Source organism: Perna viridis, chromosome 3 (genome assembly GCF_037379345.1).
Source record: "Perna viridis isolate PV_CMFRI_1.1 ecotype Kerala chromosome 3, ASM3737934v1, whole genome shotgun sequence".
NCBI lineage: Eukaryota > Metazoa > Mollusca > Bivalvia > Mytilida > Mytilidae > Perna > Perna viridis.
Genome location: NC_142447.1, coordinates 48,840,964 through 48,860,254, shown reverse-complemented (window position 1 = coordinate 48,860,254; position 19,291 = coordinate 48,840,964). Strand labels below are relative to the sequence as shown.

General features: G+C 34.0%; 2 protein-coding genes across 2 annotated transcripts; both read left to right on the top strand.

Moving 5' to 3' along the window:
* The first annotated feature begins 152 nt into the window (after positions 1-152).
* Positions 153-3,361, top strand: LOC148622696 (ependymin-related protein 1-like). The gene is made up of 6 exons (XM_088572758.1): positions 153-322; positions 1,095-1,205; positions 2,064-2,151; positions 2,477-2,641; positions 2,795-2,877; positions 3,247-3,361. The coding sequence occupies exons 1-6, from the start codon at positions 188-190 to the stop codon at positions 3,283-3,285; spliced, it is 621 nt and encodes a 206-aa protein (XP_088428884.1). The 5' UTR covers positions 153-187; the 3' UTR covers positions 3,286-3,361.
* An 11,686-nt stretch (positions 3,362-15,047) lies between these two features.
* LOC148622695 (uncharacterized) lies at positions 15,048-17,393 on the top strand. The gene is made up of 2 exons (XM_088572757.1): positions 15,048-15,387; positions 16,060-17,393. Exons 1-2 carry the CDS (start codon positions 15,198-15,200, stop codon positions 17,052-17,054), a joined length of 1,185 nt encoding a protein of 394 aa, XP_088428883.1. The 5' UTR covers positions 15,048-15,197; the 3' UTR covers positions 17,055-17,393.
* The last annotated feature ends 1,898 nt before the right edge of the window (positions 17,394-19,291 follow it).

The following is a 19,291-nucleotide window of genomic DNA, read 5'->3' as shown; positions in this document are numbered from 1 at the left end:
AATGTGATCAATGGTCCAAAATATGTTCTATCTTTGTACCTCACGTATATTGAACCTTCTCCCTGCTCTATCTTATCTTACTGCTCTTCTGTAGAAAATAGATCACTGTTAAATTATACGCAAATGTATAGATAAGAAATTATATATATTTCAATGATATCCGTAAGTTCGGTATTATAGTAACACAATGTTCCGCTACATTGCTCTATTTGTCATTCCGGCCTTGGTCTGGTCAACTTGTTGTCCCCCAACAAAATGGGAAGGAACTGAATATGTTGCTATAGGATCTACTGACAAAGACGGGTCGGGACATTATACAGAAGTAAGCTCATGTTTTTAGTAGATCAATATTTTTCATCATGATGAGCAAAGAGAATATGATTTAGATTTTTTTTGTGTGGATTTTGTGAAAAAAATATGTAATTAAGTATGAGGGAAAGAGTGAATGAGAATAAAGTACGCATCGTGGCGAATATGTTTCCTATTAACCCCTAAATCATTTTGAATTACCATTATTGTTTAAATTGTATTATGCAGATGCTATTATAGTTTCAATTATTCAATACAGATGAAGAGAAAAAAAAGTGTTCGCTATTCGGTTTACACCATTTAGTTGAATTTGTGTCTGTGACCTTAATATATCAAGAAAACAATAAAATAAAGATAAGGGAAAGTTCTTACATGAACCAGATAACACGGAGACATAAACACCAGTTTTCAAAATCAAGCAGCAAATGTAATGTAAGGCAACCAAAGAAACCAAAAGAATATAATCAAGGGACAAAGACCAAACATGGAAAACAGATACACACACACAACAAAGATCATAAAATAACCAAAATAATACGTACAAAGCAACAAAAGTAGATGGGCAACTCGGACTCCAGTAGGGTAATCTAATCTTTATTGTTCAAATGAACGAACAATACGACGTTTTAGATATGTACTTTTGTTATGCTTTCCTCTATAATAAAACCGCCCATGCCATACATATTTTTTTTTTTGAATTTGTGAACTTAAAAATTTTGGGGCAAAATATTTAATAGGAAAACTATACTATTTTGATCAAAATTATTATCGGTTTTCGCTTGCAGATAGAACAAAATGTTACAGTAGACATGGATATGAGAAGAATCTTCATTTCCCAATCCCTCATGGCTGATGGTTATCCTGTTCAACAAACCATCCTTCAAGACTTTGGTTCTGTAAGTAGGTAAAATTCCATCCCCTTCGGCAACGTACATTATCGACTATAAAGTAACAATTTGAAAATAAAATTAAAGATTATTACTGTGTATCAATTGTACTATCGGAGCCAATATTATATGTTACCAAGAGTCCAATTTTCATCTATTTTTACTTTAACTAGCTTGAGATTAACTCATATACTTTTACAGAATACAGAAACCTGATTTAGCAAAAATGAAATATACATATTTTACACCAAACTGCTAAAAAAAAGTTCCACAAAAAAAAGGTATAGTGTTACATCGACAGATAGTTTGAAAAGTACGATTAGGATTTGTTTCGTAGCGAACCAAAGATTACACAGTTACTATGGGATTTTATCATTCGCAATTTTAAAAAATTGATATTAATTAGTTAAATTATTGACGTTTTTTTTTGTTTTTTTATCAAGATATACATGAAAAACGATAAAAAGACTACTCTGGTTCGAGAATAGAAATCACTAGCTTTCAATAATGAGATCGAACCGATGTCGTCTAAACTGGAAGTGATAAGCCATGATCTTTCTATATCATCTTTTCATTTTTAACGGATTTTTTTATCTAGGAAATTAAATATTTTGTAAAAACAAGTCGTCGTCCATTAAAGAAAATTCAAAGTTTGCGGATAAGTATTCGGTAATGCATAACGATTCTTTATTTTTTTTCGATCGACCAATATGTTAACATGTTTCTTATCATAAAAAATGCATTCCTCATCTATATTGTATAGAGAGACACACATTGTATTCCATGTTCTTACCTCGAAATCTATCCAAGTAACATCTATGCTTATAAAGAAGTACCTTTTATATCTTGTTTATATCTTTATTTAAGGGAGAACAATATGTGAGAAAAATGGTGAATGGACGAGAAGTTTGTGAAAGACAGCCGTTGGACTCCATGGAACCTGGCTGCATTCCTCGTTAGTTTATTGTAAATTACTATGGGCACTTCTATAATCTTAATATAGGAACTGTTCAAGATCAAGAAAATGTCAATTTAAATGATAAAATAGCAACCGCAGTAAAACCGTATAAAATGACGTCGCACATGATACGGAAGCGCGCATTGAATTTTGAATCTTTTTATATACATAGTTTACCACACAGAAAGTGTTCGCAAATATTATTTAAAACATTAAGAATCAAATTGCTGTCTCACACTAATTAAAAAATGACAACCAGAAACCACATTTTAAATTTATTCTTAGTTCAAAGTATAGTTAATCGGTAATATCTTTGTTACAGAAAATTCAACAAAAATCATATCATCCTACTTTGGAGCCGGAAGTTCTAAACTAGCAGCAACAATGTATAGATATAATGCTGGGATGAGTACTGTATACGCCACAGTATCTGACGATGGATGTATCCCTTTGGTCTACGAATCCACAGGATCAACAGCTGATGGAGGTAAGTTGTTTTGGACGGCTGATATGTAGGAAAAGTAATTGTTTTTTAATCGTTTAGTATGTTAAGTTGGACGGGGGTATATAAAAGAGTAATATGAATTCAAGTTTTTTTACATGTAGAAAGTGAACTGTTATAACTCATGTTTATTTATAGGGGGATATTCAATGACAATTGAGTTTTACAGAATAACTCCAGGAGTAAGCGATTACCATGTTTTTTCAACCCCCAGAAACTGCGTAAGTATAATTTCTAAGCAAAGTATTGAAAATTCATACTTTTATTGTTTTCTTTCACCAAGACCAGCACGAAAATCAAACACTGATTAAGTTTACTTTTCATTCATTATGAATTTCTTATTAATGATATGCAACGAGGCAAATTGACACACATTTCTGTCCTAAAAAAATGACTACATGCAAATTTACTTACAGCACATAAGTAAATGGTCAAGAACTACACGTGATTTGTTGACTTTTAAACAGGTATCATTAAAGTGGAAACATGACATTATATACTTTAAAGAGCCTTATTTGACGCTCATGATATTTTGAAACATATATATTTTATACATTCCAATTTTAACAAAAATATTCGTTTTATTTCAGCACATTAAAACACCAATATTCACTGGAGTTGGAAAATAGAAAAAACTGAGAATATATCCTTTTTTCTAGTTTTTTCTTGTATCTTGTATTTTCTTAATTAAATGTACTAAAAGGTTGTTTTTTTTTGGTAACAATAACGCTTCTATTTCAAACCATACCATCAAACATATGCACAATTATAAAAAAACGAAAACTAAAAAGGAATCAAAGTAAAATATAAGTATTTTGATTATCAACTTGGGTCATTTAACATAACCAATGCCATGGTTTTGGACGCTATAACACCACAATATGAATTCCATTTAGATAACAATACAAATGTGCATTAACTGCGCTACCATAACTGATAAAGTAACATAATTCATGCACTAATTCAAGGTATATTTTCTAAACAAAAGTTTTCTTGCTTAATTTTGTTTAAAGTGTAATACACCATACATGATTGAAAATAAGATTCGTTCACAGCAGAAGTATATTCTTTCCCGGGGTATTTACAATGTCTCTGAAAGGTGTTTAATATTAGAAAAAAAAGAACAATTTTTGAAAAGCCACCAATTGATATCATATATATGATAACAATTATGAAAGGGACATTTTGTCTCCAACACACAGTAAGAAATCATGTATTTATTCCCTTTGTTTTATGGGTAATTGTACAAGATTTATAAAAAAAATGTACTAAATTTTATAATCTAAGAATAACAATATTCTTCTTGATGTATATTGTTTAAAAATATAAGCAAAATTACCGATGCTTAAAAAAAGAAGGGCAATTCAGAGACATCGAATTCCGAGTACATTGCCAGAACTTAAAAACATGCAACAGAGAAGATTTACAAACATTCAGCACTAAAAATGATATTTACGTATAAAAACTAAGGATAAGGTTAACAGTACAGCGCAATAAAATTCAAAGCACTTGTAACATGACACCCCACAAATAATGTGACATCAGGTGCCACGGAAGCGTAAGCATGTCCTACTCTACAAGCTACACCAGTCACATTGTAAGTGAGTTAAACCAGTTACTGTTAAGTTCGGTGGGTTGTCAATCCAATTAGGTGTGAAACTGATAATATCTTATGTGTGGGATGGAAATTTTTATTAGAATCTAATTTGACGATGTCATCAGTGTCCAAAAAAGTCCATGTAAAAGAGCAGGCATGATAGTAACAAATCGACGGACTGTGAAATGTATATTATATATGCTGAAGTTACTGGTGTATTGCCACTAAAATAGGGAATTTTACAATTACAAAGTCAAACAATCATGCTTGCCACAAAGTTTCAGTTTCAAACTTCTGTATCATCTATGCATATTCAATGTACTAAACTCTAGGGAAGAAGCTCAAAACGTGCTTTAAATGTCGAGTTAATTTCAAGTTCATTTGGCTAGATCAAATGTAAGTTATCCTGGAAATAAGGGAAATTAGGATTATTCAGAGATGATAAATAATCTATTGGAAATTGAAATTGAAGAATTGGCTAATCGTTTCTCTTTTATCTACATTAGAGTTTTTTGTAAAAACCTAGCTTCATAAGAATATAGAAACAGAGCAACCAAGAGAGATATACATGAATATTTCAATGGTCTGCTGGAATACCCGTTCTTAGTATTCGTTATAAATACTGTCGACCAGAAATTCCAACATTTTAACAACATCATATAATATAATATATTACGTCGAAAAAAAAAATAGTCAGATATGTTTGTTTGAGCCTCCCACTAAAAACGAAACCCTTTTAATGATAATGCATTGCTTATACAAATTCACAAAGATTTTTAGCACTTGTGTATTATGTAATTTATGAATGTTGCAGTAGTCTCTCTTTGAACACACAATATCTACAGAATAGAATAGAATAAAATAGAATAGAAGCGAATATAATAAAGAGATATTGACAATTTAGAAGTTTCAACAGCGACCAGTATCAATTTTATCAACAGAGTAACTAATTTATGTATTATTGTTACCATGTACATATTAGTGTTACGTAAGGTGGGTGGAGGATAGTTTTCTTTAAATACGTTGTCAAATGCCACTTATATACTTCCTCTCATGGACTTTGACTTTCTTTGAATAATTTTCTTTTTCTATTTTCAAAAGTTTTTTTATGTTACCAATCAATTTTGCATTATCATAGGACTATACAATGTTTTTGCAGAATTTATCGATGTTTAAAATCGGACCATTCAATCACAAAATAAATATGTCCGAAGGACTTTATGTCAGGTTTGTGAGCGAAATGTAAGATTTTCGCATCTATAAATTCTTGAAAAAAAGGCTTTAATCCTTTTAAATACAGTCCCTAACTATTTGAAATATATTTTTCTTGTAGACTCTTATTCAGTGAAAGTGACATCTGAAATCGATATTGTAAATGGCGACAATCAACCCACAACGTAACATGGTTGTCAATTTCAATATTCAAAGTATTTATGGGCCACTGATAACTATATTCTTTCAAAATTGTTGTTTCGAATATACAATGCCGAAAAATAAATAGAATAAAGCAAATAATACTGTATTGAGCCTCTAAACGGCTCTAATATCTTTTGTCGATGCGGTGGTAGCCATGTTGTTTACAATAATATGCACATGGAATTTACACTGTTGTAAAACAAGTCATCGCTGAGGTTGTAAAAGATGGACAACCAATCATAATGCACGAAAAAGGCATATGCCAAGTAGATTGAAATTATTAAACAATAATTAATTATTTGAAACGCCCCTTAAAGCTATTATTCACAAAGTTTGAATTGACATATCAAGTAGCGAAATTAACATCGACCAAAGTCGGTATTTCAGCATTCGTAATATGTATCAGTTTGGTATTTGTCGCTGTAATTTTTCTATATGTCGCCATATCATTTAATATGGTATGGTTCATCATATCCTTAATAAACAATACGGATCTTTTGCATGCATGTAAAAGGCTGAACAACGTGCATTCATAAAATTGTTTTCATATAATGAACAGTCACATAATTCTACATTTATAGTTGTCGAAACACGATAAACAGTTTATGATAAAGATGTTTCCATGTCACAAGTAATAAGAGCTCTTCGAAACCTTCAAACTCTTGGACAAGCTTTTGTTTAAAGTAGTATAAAATGAGTTTTTGGAAAAAACGTACAAATCATTACAGCAGTACCGCTGGGTTTATCTGTACTTTCTCTTCAAACCAAAACGCTTTTACTTTTCTGGAAATTTAAGAAAATTTATTTAGTAGATATTTTGATAAAAAGATAGTGGGACAATTCTAACGAATTTTGTAAGGAAAGGTTAATTTAGATATATTTTAGAGAAAGATTGTTAGGAAATAATATTAAAATGGGATATAAGGAAAGGATCTCTTGTTCTTGATGGAGGTTCTTCAGTAATATTTTTGGTAATATTCTGAAGAAATATTTGTAACAGGGCTTCTAGTAACTAAGTACAAGTGATTTGGATTCTTTTATTCCATTCATAATCTGCAATTTACAATAAAAGCACTGAAACAATAATAAAGAATATTTAGTGCAATTTAACAATAAACATGTAAAACATGTTAAATCGTAGAGAAAGTATAGGATTCTTTATCATAGTTTACGATATCAGTTCAACACATACATGTATAATACGCTATTTCAATAACTTTTACATAAGGTTCAAAATATTTAGATTGTATTCTTAACTTACCATGAAACATACCAAAATAAAGCGCACGTCTTTCGTAAATGCATCTCGTTACCAAATACATAAAAAAAAATGCGGATTTGCTGTGAAATACAGAACTTAGCGATATTCTAGCGACTTAAACTGACAAAATGGTAGAATATTACATGAACTACAAACCCTGCATAAGGTGCAAATGCTTTGTGAATAACAACTATTTCATCTTGCATGTGTAATGTCCACCTAAGGAGAACCAATGATGGATTCATATCATAAATAATGAGGTAAAATGAAATGAATGCACTACATTAAATTCATAAAGTAATTTAATGTTAAAATAAACAGACTCATTTTTAATCATCTTTATTTGCGGCAATTGATATATTCAACTATTTACACATTGAACCTTTATAAAAAGATCAAAATGAATTTAGAGCTTTTACGAGAAATTCATTTGATACCATTGCCGATTTAAGTTTTAAACTAGTTTAAAACCATACGCACAGAGTAACACGCACTTTTCATACGCCAAACGGTCTTTTAAATTAATCCAGTCATTCGTAACAATTACACAGGAATGCATATTAGTGAAGTTAGAAATGTTAAAGTAAATGCACAAACCTTAAATACAGAAATGATCTCCAAACTAGACTGGCAAATTGCAATAAGCAATATACACTGAACAATGTCAACAGTTCGAAGACAATACCAAAACTGAACAAAAGAAACCCGTCGAATTAGAAAAATGATCCTGAACACTGGCCCGTGCAAACAACCAATAGAAACCCATGAACTTCGACTACCGCAGAAGGAAATAGGTATAGATCTACAATATCCCAGCGTCATCGTCGGAAGCGCTTCCGGCTGGTTGCCTCCTGTTCTGGGCGTCCCCATCAGGAAATATCTCTTCACCATGTACTGAATCGTCAGCTGATTGTTCAGTGGGTCTGATTCCACTGTCAGTCCTTCTTTCCAGTACATGTCCAACTGTCATTTCATCACCTGACTCGTCTGATGATTCATCTGTGGACTTTGTAACAGTTGACCGGTTACCCTCCGTCTGTGTTCTAGTTCTCGGTCTAGGTCTTGGTCTCGATTTCGGGAAAGGTGGTGATTTATCCCTCAGAAAGCCTATATGAAGCATAAGGTTCCTGTGTATGGTACGTGGTCTTCGTTCACCGTCCTCCCTTACCACTGTGTAGACTGGAATGTTGGAGTTAGGTTGTTCAAGAACCACGTATGGAACATGTTCCCAAACATCGGCGAGCTTATGCGTCCCATCATGCTTTACAATCTTGACAAGGATTCAGTCACCCTTTTGAACATCAGCCCCTCGTACTTTGGTGTCGTAGTTCTCTTTCTGTTTTAGTTGTGACTGCTCTGCTTCTTCTGCTGCAAGCCGATAGGCACGACTTAACCTGTCCCTCAGTTCTTTAATATACTGTCGAGTAGGCTGTTCGCTGTTTCTGTTCAAACCAAATGCTAGATCGATAGGAAGTCTTGGATGGCGGCCAAACATTAGAAAATACGGTGGTACGCCTGTTGATTCATGTCTCGTACAATTGTAAGCTTGAAACATTGGTGCCAGGTAGGATTTCCAGTTTGACTTTGGTGTGGTTCCAATGTCCCAAGCATCCCTAATAAGGAACGATTGAAACGCTCACACTGTCTATTTCCCATAGGGTGATAACTTGTCGTTCTAGCTTTTTGCATGCCTGTAAGATGCCATAACTCTTTGATAACTTCATTCTCAAAGTTTGCTCCCTGATCTGTGTGAATCCTTTGAGGTATACCATAGTGTTCAATGTAGTTATCAAAAAGAGCTTGGGCTGTTGTCTTTGCCGTCTCGTTCCTAGTTGGTACAGCTTGCGCATATCTCGTAAAGTGGTCTGTGATCACTAGGATATGTTGGTAACCTCCCTTATACTGAGGAAATCGAGGCAAACAATCTCTGCGATGTGATGGGATGCAGTGGTGCTCTTTGAGTTGCAGGCGTCTTCCTACGGACACATCTACCACACTGTGCAATCCAATATTCCACGTTCGTGTCCCTTCCCGGCTCGTTCTCTCTTTCCCGGGATGTCCCATGTCGTTGTGGAGTGAAGTGATCACAGTGTCCACGTGTGCTGATGGTAACATAAGCTGATAGATGGTTTCGTTATCACTGTCCTTTGTCACTGCTCTGTAGAGTATGCCATCTCTCAGAAAAAAAGGTTGGAATCGACGAAGTAGTGATGGACGTTCTACATTTGCTACAGTTGGCTTTTTTCCATCACTGACATACTGTACAAACTTACTTATATCAGGATCTGCAGTTTGTGCTCTAGCCCAGTCAACGATATTATCGTCTGGTATTATAGCTTCATCTTCCACTTCATCTGATAGTACTGACGAAGGCTCAACAGCTAGACTTTCAACATATCCTGTGGGAATTGAAGAGTTGCAAATGGCTCTAACAGACTCAAAAGGAATGGTCTCTGTGTCCTCATCTGTCATCTCAGTGATTGGTAAGCGACTGAGTGCATCAGCATCTCCATTCTTTTTCCCTGGACGATAAATGATGTTGAATTCAAATGCTGCTAAAACTGCCAACCATCTATGTCCTGTCGCATCAAGCTTAGCGGTGGGGAGCACATAGGTCATCAGATTGTTGTCTGTTAAAACTGTAAAGTTAAATCCATATAGGTAATCTTTAAATTTCTCAGTGACAGCCTATTTTAATGCCAGGAATTCCAGTTTATGAGGTCGATAACGTCAGTCCTCTGCTAGCATAACTGATGAGCTTCTTTTGTCCTTCTTGATCCTGATACATTACAGCACCAAGGGCAGTACCTGAGGCGTCAGTGTGAAGCTCAAATGGAAGGTCACTGTTGGAGTAATCAAGTATCGGTGCTGACACTAACAACTGCTTCAAAGTGGCAAAGGCTTCTTCCTGTTCGAGCTCCCCAGGCCCACGGTTTCTGTTTATGCTTCTTTGATTTCTTGGATGTTGGACGTGACATCAGGTATGTAAGTGGTTTGCTGATGGCGCTGAAGGATCGAATATACCTCCTATAGTATCCCACGAATCCAAGAAATCGTCTCACGTCCTCAGGGTTAGTTGGTGTGGGCCAGTTCACAACTCTCTTTGTCTTGTCTGGATCTATCTCGACGCCGTCTTTAGAAACAACATGGCCAACATACTTTACCTTTCTCTTGACGAAGGAGCATTTGTCTGGTGCAAGCTTCATGTTGTGTTGTCTGATTCTGTCGAAGACTAGGCGAAGATTCTCAAGATGTTCCTCGTATGACTTCCCAAAAATGATGACATCATCTATGAAGATGTAGCATATCTTCAGATGGAGATCAGATAAGCATTCCTCCATCATTCTTTGGTACGTCGCTGGAGAGTTGGTCAATTCGAATGGCATTCTGTTGTACTCGTAAAAACCAAGAGGCCCAACTGTGAACGCTGTTCTTTCCTTGTGTTCATCTTGAATTTCCACTTGATGGTATCCACTTTTCATGTGAATGGTGGAAAAGAAAGTGCTACCCGAAAGGAAATCAAGGAGTTCGTCTATTCTCGGTAATGCGTAGCTGTCCTTTGTCTTCTGATTAAGTTCTCTATAATCAACACACATCCTTATTTTGCCATTCTTCTTTCTGACCAGTACAACATTCGATGTCCTTGGACTGTGTGAAGCCCTGATGATACTGGCTGCTAACAGCTGACGCAGATATTCCTTTACTTCGTCATACATGGCAGGTGGTATTCGCCGAAATCTCTGTTTAAATGGTTTTTCGTCGTTCAAATCAATCCTATGCTTAACCTTGGTATTCCCTATGTCCTGGTCATTCTTGGCAAAGATGTCCTCATAAACATGGATAAGGTTCATTCCACGTTGTAGTTGATCTTCTGTAAGGTCGCTTCTAGTGATTTCAATTTGATCAAAAACTGATGAAACGGGTGATTACTGTACTGTTCTGGAACTATCATGGTTGATCTTGACAGGCTGAAGTTCACACAGGACTGCACGTGGTGGTATGACAATGGTCTTGGTGGTAACGTTGGCTATCAGTAAGTTGACTATTCCGTTGTTCTTGTACTGGTACTGTATGAGGCATGGTCCAATGTCTAAATCTCTAGAAATCGGTTGAAGTTTGGAAGGATGAAGCATTGCTGTGGTGGTACTGTACGGAAGTTCTTTATCCGTATATCCAAGTATGTTGCAGGTAGTATTAGGTTTGTTGGTAACTGTTGACTTCTCTGTGTTCTAGACAACTGCTAGAGCGTTGTTGTTTCTTGCAAGTTCCCGTTCTCTGATGTTGATTGACCGCAGGGTTTTTTGGCTATCCTGTAAGTTCTCCATGTTGCTTTTTCAGATCATCCATAACGCTCTGCAAGATGTTGGTTCCAAGTAGGAGGGGCACATGGCTGTTAAAAGTACTGTCTGGAACAACAAGTATAACACATTCATAAATAGTATCATTGCCAATCATCATCTTCAGTTCAGCTCTGATGTAGCCTTCGTATGGAAGCTGTTGCCCCCAGCACACTCGATGTCTAATAGATCTGTAAGGGTCTGAAGTTCCAGTAAATGATGTTGAAAAAATGTTCTGCTTACAGTGGAAACAGTAGATCCGGAAACTAGTAGTGCTTTTAAAGGATTGCCATGCAGCAATACTTTTCAAATAATCCAGGTGGTGGTACAGTCTTTGACATCTCTGTAGGATCTGCTTCATTGCACAAGCCTAGTGACGTTCTGCTTCACTGGCTTCCTTCCGTTTAAATTCACCCTGCAACCTTTACGTATATGGCCTCGCTGATCGCATCTATAGCATTCTACTTCAGCTGCGGGTGGTTCAGATCGTGAAGAAGTAGTGTCATCTTTTAAGTGGTCTCGTGCTGTCTGGATTTCTGTTTACTCTCGTTGTTATCTCTGTTGTTGTTATTTCTGTTGCTTCATCTATTGTTATTGTTGTTGTTGTTGTTGTATCTATTGTTTCTATATCGGCTGTTGTAATAGCTATTTCTGTTAGTTTCCCATCTATACATTCTTGTTGAAAGCTGTTGGATAAGTCCTTTAACTTCATCTAAGTCTGACTTCCTTTCAGATCGGTTTGTGGCTGATTTGGATACATTTGGTTTACGATGCCTCTCTTCATGGTCTTCCTCTAGTTGTCACAGTGAAACTCTAAGTTAATCAAATACATCAATGGTGTCATACTTATGGCCAGATATGTCCTTTAATTGTGTCTTTAAACTGGTCCAAAGCATCGATCTTAGCATTTTGTCCATTTCTCGTCGCTAAACCAATCCCTTATCTGCTGCCTCGCCCAATACGCCTTCTAATCTAACTCCATGATGTTACTGTTTCATCATCTCTCTGTTTGGCTCTGTAAAATTCAGCAAGCAGTTCCAGTTCTTCTTTACTTTCAACCACACCATAAATACTGTTTAGCTTCTGGATAATTTCTGTGCAGGTTGCCTTAGGACCAAGATGTATTGCGATTCTACCAGCTTCTCCCTTTAAAGACCGTCTTACTGCATAACTGACGTTGTCTGGTCAATATGTTCCATCATTCACTAGTGAGTCAACTTCATATCGCCACAAGTCGTACGATATTTCATTCTTACCATTACTGCCAGAAAAACAGGAAATCTTTGGTGGATCTTTCTTAAGGAGTTGTACAGGCTTAACTTCACTTTCTGTTGGTTTGGATTCTCGACCTGGCTCAGAGTGTTCCAATGCACTAAATTGTTTGACGTAATCTAACATCCATGGTTTCACATCATCTGGGTTTGTACCTTTGGGTTTCACCTTAATTTCCATCTTTGTCATTTGTAACAGTTCGAGGTCTTCGTTAGATACTACACCTTCAGCCATGTTGATTGTATAATACTATCTGTGTAGAAACAAGATGGTTGTCCAAACAAATTCAGTTGTCTGGAAACAGAATTCTGTAAAATTCATTCTTATAAACACAATAGAAACACAAAATACCTATATGATCTGTATAAAGTAAAGAATAATTATGCAAATATGTACACAAAGTGTAAATTAAAGCACACAATGTCTTACCTTCAGGATACAAAAGCTAAGCTTGGATATTAGTATACGTGAAGCTTGTACGTTCACATACCCATTTCAAAAGAAATATCTGAACATGTGATACACAAACACTATAACTGAATACTACTACTTCAAAGTGGAGTAAATAACTCGAGACAGGTAAGATAAACTAAGAATCAACCCTTCAACACCGTCTGTTTAATACCATAAATCTACCTAAATCCTACCAAGGTAACTCACCCTATACCTAATAACCTCAAGTAAGCAATAACTCAGCAAACCTGCTACCTAAGTACTGTAGCTGTTAGTAATAGGTTTTTAAGGACTAAAGGTAGGGATTAAGTGTTCTTACGGTAGACAGTTGTTAATACATGCGTGGAATACAAGCTGTGATGAATATACTCTGTTAATTTCTTGTAATATCACAAGCTCACTAGTCTACTATAGTATACTATCACTTTTATATACCTGATCTAATCACTGAAATATACTCTATTTAGATATTTTTAAGTATATCCTATTAATGAGATTGAATACACAGTGTAGCTCACATTAACACATACATATAGTCACAAATATCAACACATTGAATCGCAAATAAATACAAAGACATCAATGCATAGGCAGACAAGACGAATTACAAGTAAATACAAAAACTAAACACACACACACAAAATATATACAGACAAATACAAAACATAAATTGTATGTATGAACTTTGACTCAAAGTACTCTATAAGTACATTCAGGACAAACGTGAAGGGAAAAAATGTAAAGCAAGCTCTCCTACTTATCAATAGGTAGTAATGGTCACAGTATAAACACTGAACTCTAAAAGACAAAACAGTAGTATTTAAAGTGAATCCACATTAACTGAGTCCAGCTAGGAAAAAAGTGAAAGTAAATAATTACTAGATGTAAACAATAACACGTGTGAACTTTCAATACTTCTGGTTGAACTTTGTCCTCCAAATGGGTGCGTCTTCTAATTGAGGGGAAAGGAAGGGGGTCAAACAAAGTACACCAAATTAATATGTCAAAGTACAACAAACTAATTCACTATCAACACATACATGTATAATACGCTATTTCAATAACTTTTACAGAAGGTTCAAAATATTTACTTTGTGTTCTTAACTTAACATGAAACATACCAAAAATAAAATGCACGTCTTTCGTAAATGCATCTTGTTACCAAATACAGCAAAAATGCGGATTTGCTTTGAAATATAGGCGAAATAAAGAAATAATGTATAATGTAAATAAAACAGAACGATATTCTAGCGACTTAAACTAGAACTACTTATACAAAACTGACAAAATGGTAAAAATATTACGTGAACTACATACCCTGCATGAGGTGCAAATGCTTTGTGAATAACAACTATTTCATCTTGCATGTGTAATATCCACCTAAAGAGAACCAATGATGGATTCATAAATAATGAGGTAAAATGTAATGAATGCACTACATTAAATTCATAAAGAAATTTAATGTTAAAATAAACAGACTCATTCTCAATCATCTTTTTAAAGATCAAAATGAATTTAGAGCTTTTACGGGAAATTCATTTGATACCATTGCCGATTTAAGTTTTAAACTAGTTTAAAACCATACGCACACAGTAACATTCACTTTTCATACGCCAAATGGGCTTTTAAACTAATTCAGTCATTCGTAACAATTACACAGAAGAAATGCATATTAGTGAGGATAAAGATGTTAAAGTAAATGCATGAACCTTAAAAATTTGTACTTAAAACATATAAACTATAAAGTTTAACTCTGCCACATATTCTTAGGGAAGGTTCTTAGGAAATATTCATCGGATATCTTAGGAAACATTTTTCGGAGAGGTTCTGAGGAAATATCCTTTTGAAAGTTTTATACGGAATCAATTCGCAGGAAAGATGTTAGGGGAAATTCTTAAGAAATATAAAAATCGAAAATCGAAAAAAAAAAAGATTTGTCCTTTGAAAATAAGTTAATGTGGGTAAAAATGTTTTATAAAAAGTAATTTTATACAACTCATCTAAAAACAAACTTGATGTTTACATCAGCACTTAGTACAATGTTGATCTAAGACTAACACTACATGATGTAATGCATACAGTAGGTCGTTAAAGTTATGTTTTTTTAAACGTGACACGCCGTTTATTTATAGGTCATGTGTTGTTTACAAACACCGATATAAAGTTCCATTGGTTTCAAGGATAAGATAAGAGTATTTAATTCTAATGATGGAGGATAATAAGGTTAGTCCAAAACCTGTGATATGCGAACTTTCTTGTACGTATCCCGGTTCAGGAATCTACGATACAACTGCTGTCGTGTCACCAAAAAATCAACGGAAGTACAAAACCTCAAACCCAAATACAATGTTGACAGCAGCACGCCTGACTGGAATTATTCCCGAGGAAAATGAAGGTAAGTGGTAAATATTTAAATTCTGTACGCATATTTTTGCTTTTTTTCATTGTCTCCGTTTTTTTTTAGAATGTTATAATATATAATCTCTACTGTTAGCATCGAACTACTAATATACATTTCATTGAGTACACCTTTATTATAATTACGCACCCAAGGAGAGCAACAAAAGCATTGAACATCAATTCTGTTTTTGTTATAAATATTATTGATTTTATTTGTTTTTGTTTTTGTTTGTTTTGTTTTGTTTCTTTTTTATGTAGATTTTCAAGATTTCAGTGCCTTATTTTGAAATTATTAACATGCATGCATGTGCATTTGTATTGGAGATGTTGGGTTTATAAATCTGTAATCAAACAAGTGCTATCATAATGTGCTATAAATACTCAGTGTTTGAAAACCAATAGGCATAAAATTGTTAAGACTGCAGTAGAAGTTTAATAGAATTAAGATATAGGTTCGGTTCATAGTTCAATCTATAACCTGACCTGGCTATTGGACAACGTAAATCAATGCCAAAAAGCTATGTTACAACTAGAACTATGTACTGATAAAAGGGTTCGTGGACAATCAACTCATTTACGAATGTACTAAAATGTCTTCAGATAGTTGATTAAAACATCTTGTATTTGAAGGAAAAAATGACGTTTACTTTTTTTTTTTTCATTGTAGAACAATTTGACAGTTTCCAATCAATTCCTAATGGAGCTACTTATGCTGACCATAATATTATCAAAGAAATAGAAAAACTTGGTCTCACAGCACAAGTAAAAAGGGGAGATAATTCAAATTTAAAAGAATCAATTTGTGAAACTGATAACATTACCTTACGAAAATCTGAAAAAGGCAAGATGTATTCTAGTGTGATCATTGATGACAAATTAACGAGAGTAATATCGGATTCAGATAAGAAATATAAAAAAACTTGTTTGACTGGATTTGACGAAAGTATTATTTTTGAAAATGACACACCGTATTTAGAAAGAAGATCGAGTTTCAGTAAAGTCTCCCATGCATTATCTTATGGTAAAGCTAAAGCTAAAGGGTCAGGTAAAGGTCACTTGACCAATGTAACGACGACTTGTAATGATGCTCCATTTCCCACAAAATCCCAATTGATGTTACCATATGCAGATACTACAATGATGCGATCTTCCAGTGCTAGTGACATACAAAATTCAACGAGTTTCATGACAAATACAGTGAATATACATTATAAAGAAGACATCTCACTACCTGATCTTTGGTCTTCAATACCTAGGACAAATTCAACATCAAACATTTCCTTGGAAGTAACTAAGAATGCATCGAAAGATTTTGTGAAGGAAGCTGGCCTAAGAACCGTGCTAAAAGATGCCATTCATATACAACATAATGATGATGAAAAGGAAAACACAGAGAACAGTGAAACCGGCGGGGAAACGGACAAAACAGTTATGAATTGTCATCGTCAAAAGAAACCATTAATAAAGGCTTTGCCGAGCAATATAACAAAAGATGTTGGCAGTTGTCATTCTGAATCTTCAATCTCTAAAATCGACGTGAATAAACAGTCAGAAACTAATAAATCAGCATCATCATTTGTTGAACAAACTACGGAATGGACAACAACTCATAAAGTAAAACAAAGCAAGCGGGAGCAACAAATGCTGACCCCCGTTTTTTGAGTGATGCACCGTCTAAATGCTATTATTTTTTTTATTTTGAAAATGATTATATTCTCAAACTTACATGTTTTTAGTGGTAACTGTATAAATTGTTTGTCTATTGGGTTATTTTCTTATCGTTCATATCAAAAATACAATTGTGGCGACTATTTTATTCCCAATTGCAACTGTAATTTGACTATGTCAAACGTATCTCCGAATAACGAGTTCATTTATGACGAATTTAGCCTATTTTAAACCTTTATAAAAAAATTAAAAGTTTGATTAAGAAAATAAATCGAATATAGATATCAGTGAATGGAAGAAATCATCACATTATCGATTAAAGAATGTATCAAACGTTTTCTTTTTATTGAAATTTTAAAAGAGGAAATTTGTACTATCAAATGAAGTATCCTAAGGTGTTTGACAAAAGTTTTCATGTTTAACTTATCCGCTAATATTATATTATTGTTGTTGAATTTTTTTCTTCTAAGATACAAAACATTGACCTGGATTTGAAGGACAAATCGGTAATAATTTTGTTGAATGTATTGCAAACTTTTATATTTTCTTGTGCTTTGTTTTTTAATCGTTAATTCCTTTCTCTATAAAGGTATAAGTCGAAAACAGCATATGAAGTATACCTTAATGCTCCCCATTAAGGGATGTACATGTGTTTCTCATGAAGGCTCAATTCTGAACATACATTTGGATTGTCTTCAGTGTAACTAAAACGAGCGTTTAGGAATGTCTCCGTTAGAAATGGTTCACATTTATCATTGAAGTAGTCAATTACTTCGTAAATTGAAGACGAGACATTGGTGAGGTGATGAGATATCATTATAGCCTTTCATAGTTCAACTCTGAATGTAATTGGTTATTCATTCATCATCTCTAACTCACCAGTCCATTACATTATATCATCAGTTAATGACGTCTCGTGCGTTGCTAAGTAGTATCTAGAATCGCTTAAAATGCGTATTGCTGTTCCTAACAATCATCCAATCGTGCGGTTCCAATTTATAAATAAACTAGTTCAAGTCAATTGCTTACAACTCCGTTATTTATAAGGAAATGACCATGAATCATTGGGTTAAATGAACCATTTTTTTTAATTATTCCAACCATCATTTTATTTTTAATTTGATGTTACCTCTTAGCTTAATAACAGTTTTCTACCCTTACTAATTTTCTGAACAGCACCTGACAAAGTTATTAATTTGTCCAACCAGTGTCCAAATTTTAGTGATTTTTTTTTTTGTTTTTTGTTTTTTTTTGGGGGGGGGGTTTAAATTCAGAATTTGTACATGTAGTTGGATTAACTGTGAAATATGTTATCTTCATCACTAATTATATAACTTTTAATCATCATTTTCGTTCACTATGAATATTATTTCTTTATGTTCTCTAAAACAGGTAAAGAGGCACAATTTAAACTACATGTACTAGAAATGCCCAGATGCCTGTCTTCATTCAAAAATAGTGAACCACTTTAATTTGTATTTCTTTGTATAATTTACTGCAATCAAGAGATTATTAACATTTTTCTTTTTTGACAAAGTCTACATTGTAAAGGATTGCCATTCATTTTTTATCAGAGTTTTTTGTCCCAATTATTTTGCATGTCTACGTCAGTATTATTCTTTGTACAGCACTAAACAGAAATCATAGTTTGCATCCTCCGTATACATAGAAAAGATTGTGCGGGTGAAATAAAATTTATATGAATACAGACAAATGTCTTGCTTTTTCGCAAGTTAAACACGTTATGACGTTATTTTATTCTCTCTCTCGTTTATTCGCGATTTTGCTATTTCATTTCTCTAACGCTCTGTTACGTAGATCCTTCAACTTCATCATTAAAAAAACTTAACATGTAAAATCTGTACATGGCTTTTTGATAGACAAACAGTCAAAACATAGTAATGTGTGCTTCAATTTGCATCGCAAAGCGAACCATAGTACAAATATGTACTTAAAAAAAAATTATCTCTAGCATACTGTAGCATTTATACGCTTAAAAGTGAGGACCCTTGCAACATTTCAATCAAATTAAAAAACACAATCCTAAAATGTAGTAACTATAAGACTTAGCTATCAAAATGATGACAATTTTTCTGTTTGTCAAATAATATCTCATCTATTTAAAAAAAAATTCTTCCCTTTTTTCAATTTGGGTTAAATTTCGAAGATTCTTTAGTTATTATTTGTGTTCAAGTCTAAACTACACCCAAACTCTAGAATCGATGCGAGGT

Bases quoted from the DNA above. Each gene is read 5' to 3' on its own strand.
- LOC148622696 (XM_088572758.1), top strand. From the start codon at position 188: ATGTTCCGCTACATTGCTCTATTTGTCATTCCGGCCTTGGTCTGGTCA. The intron at 2,642-2,794 runs GTAAGTTGTTTT...GTTTATTTATAG, and splicing joins AGGATCAACAGCTGATGGAG to GGGGATATTCAATGACAATT. The intron at 2,878-3,246 runs GTAAGTATAATT...GTTTTATTTCAG, and splicing joins TTTCAACCCCCAGAAACTGC to CACATTAAAACACCAATATT.
- LOC148622695 (XM_088572757.1), top strand. From the start codon at position 15,198: ATGATGGAGGATAATAAGGTTAGTCCAAAACCTGTGATATGCGAACTT. The intron at 15,388-16,059 runs GTAAGTGGTAAA...TTTTCATTGTAG, and splicing joins TATTCCCGAGGAAAATGAAG to AACAATTTGACAGTTTCCAA.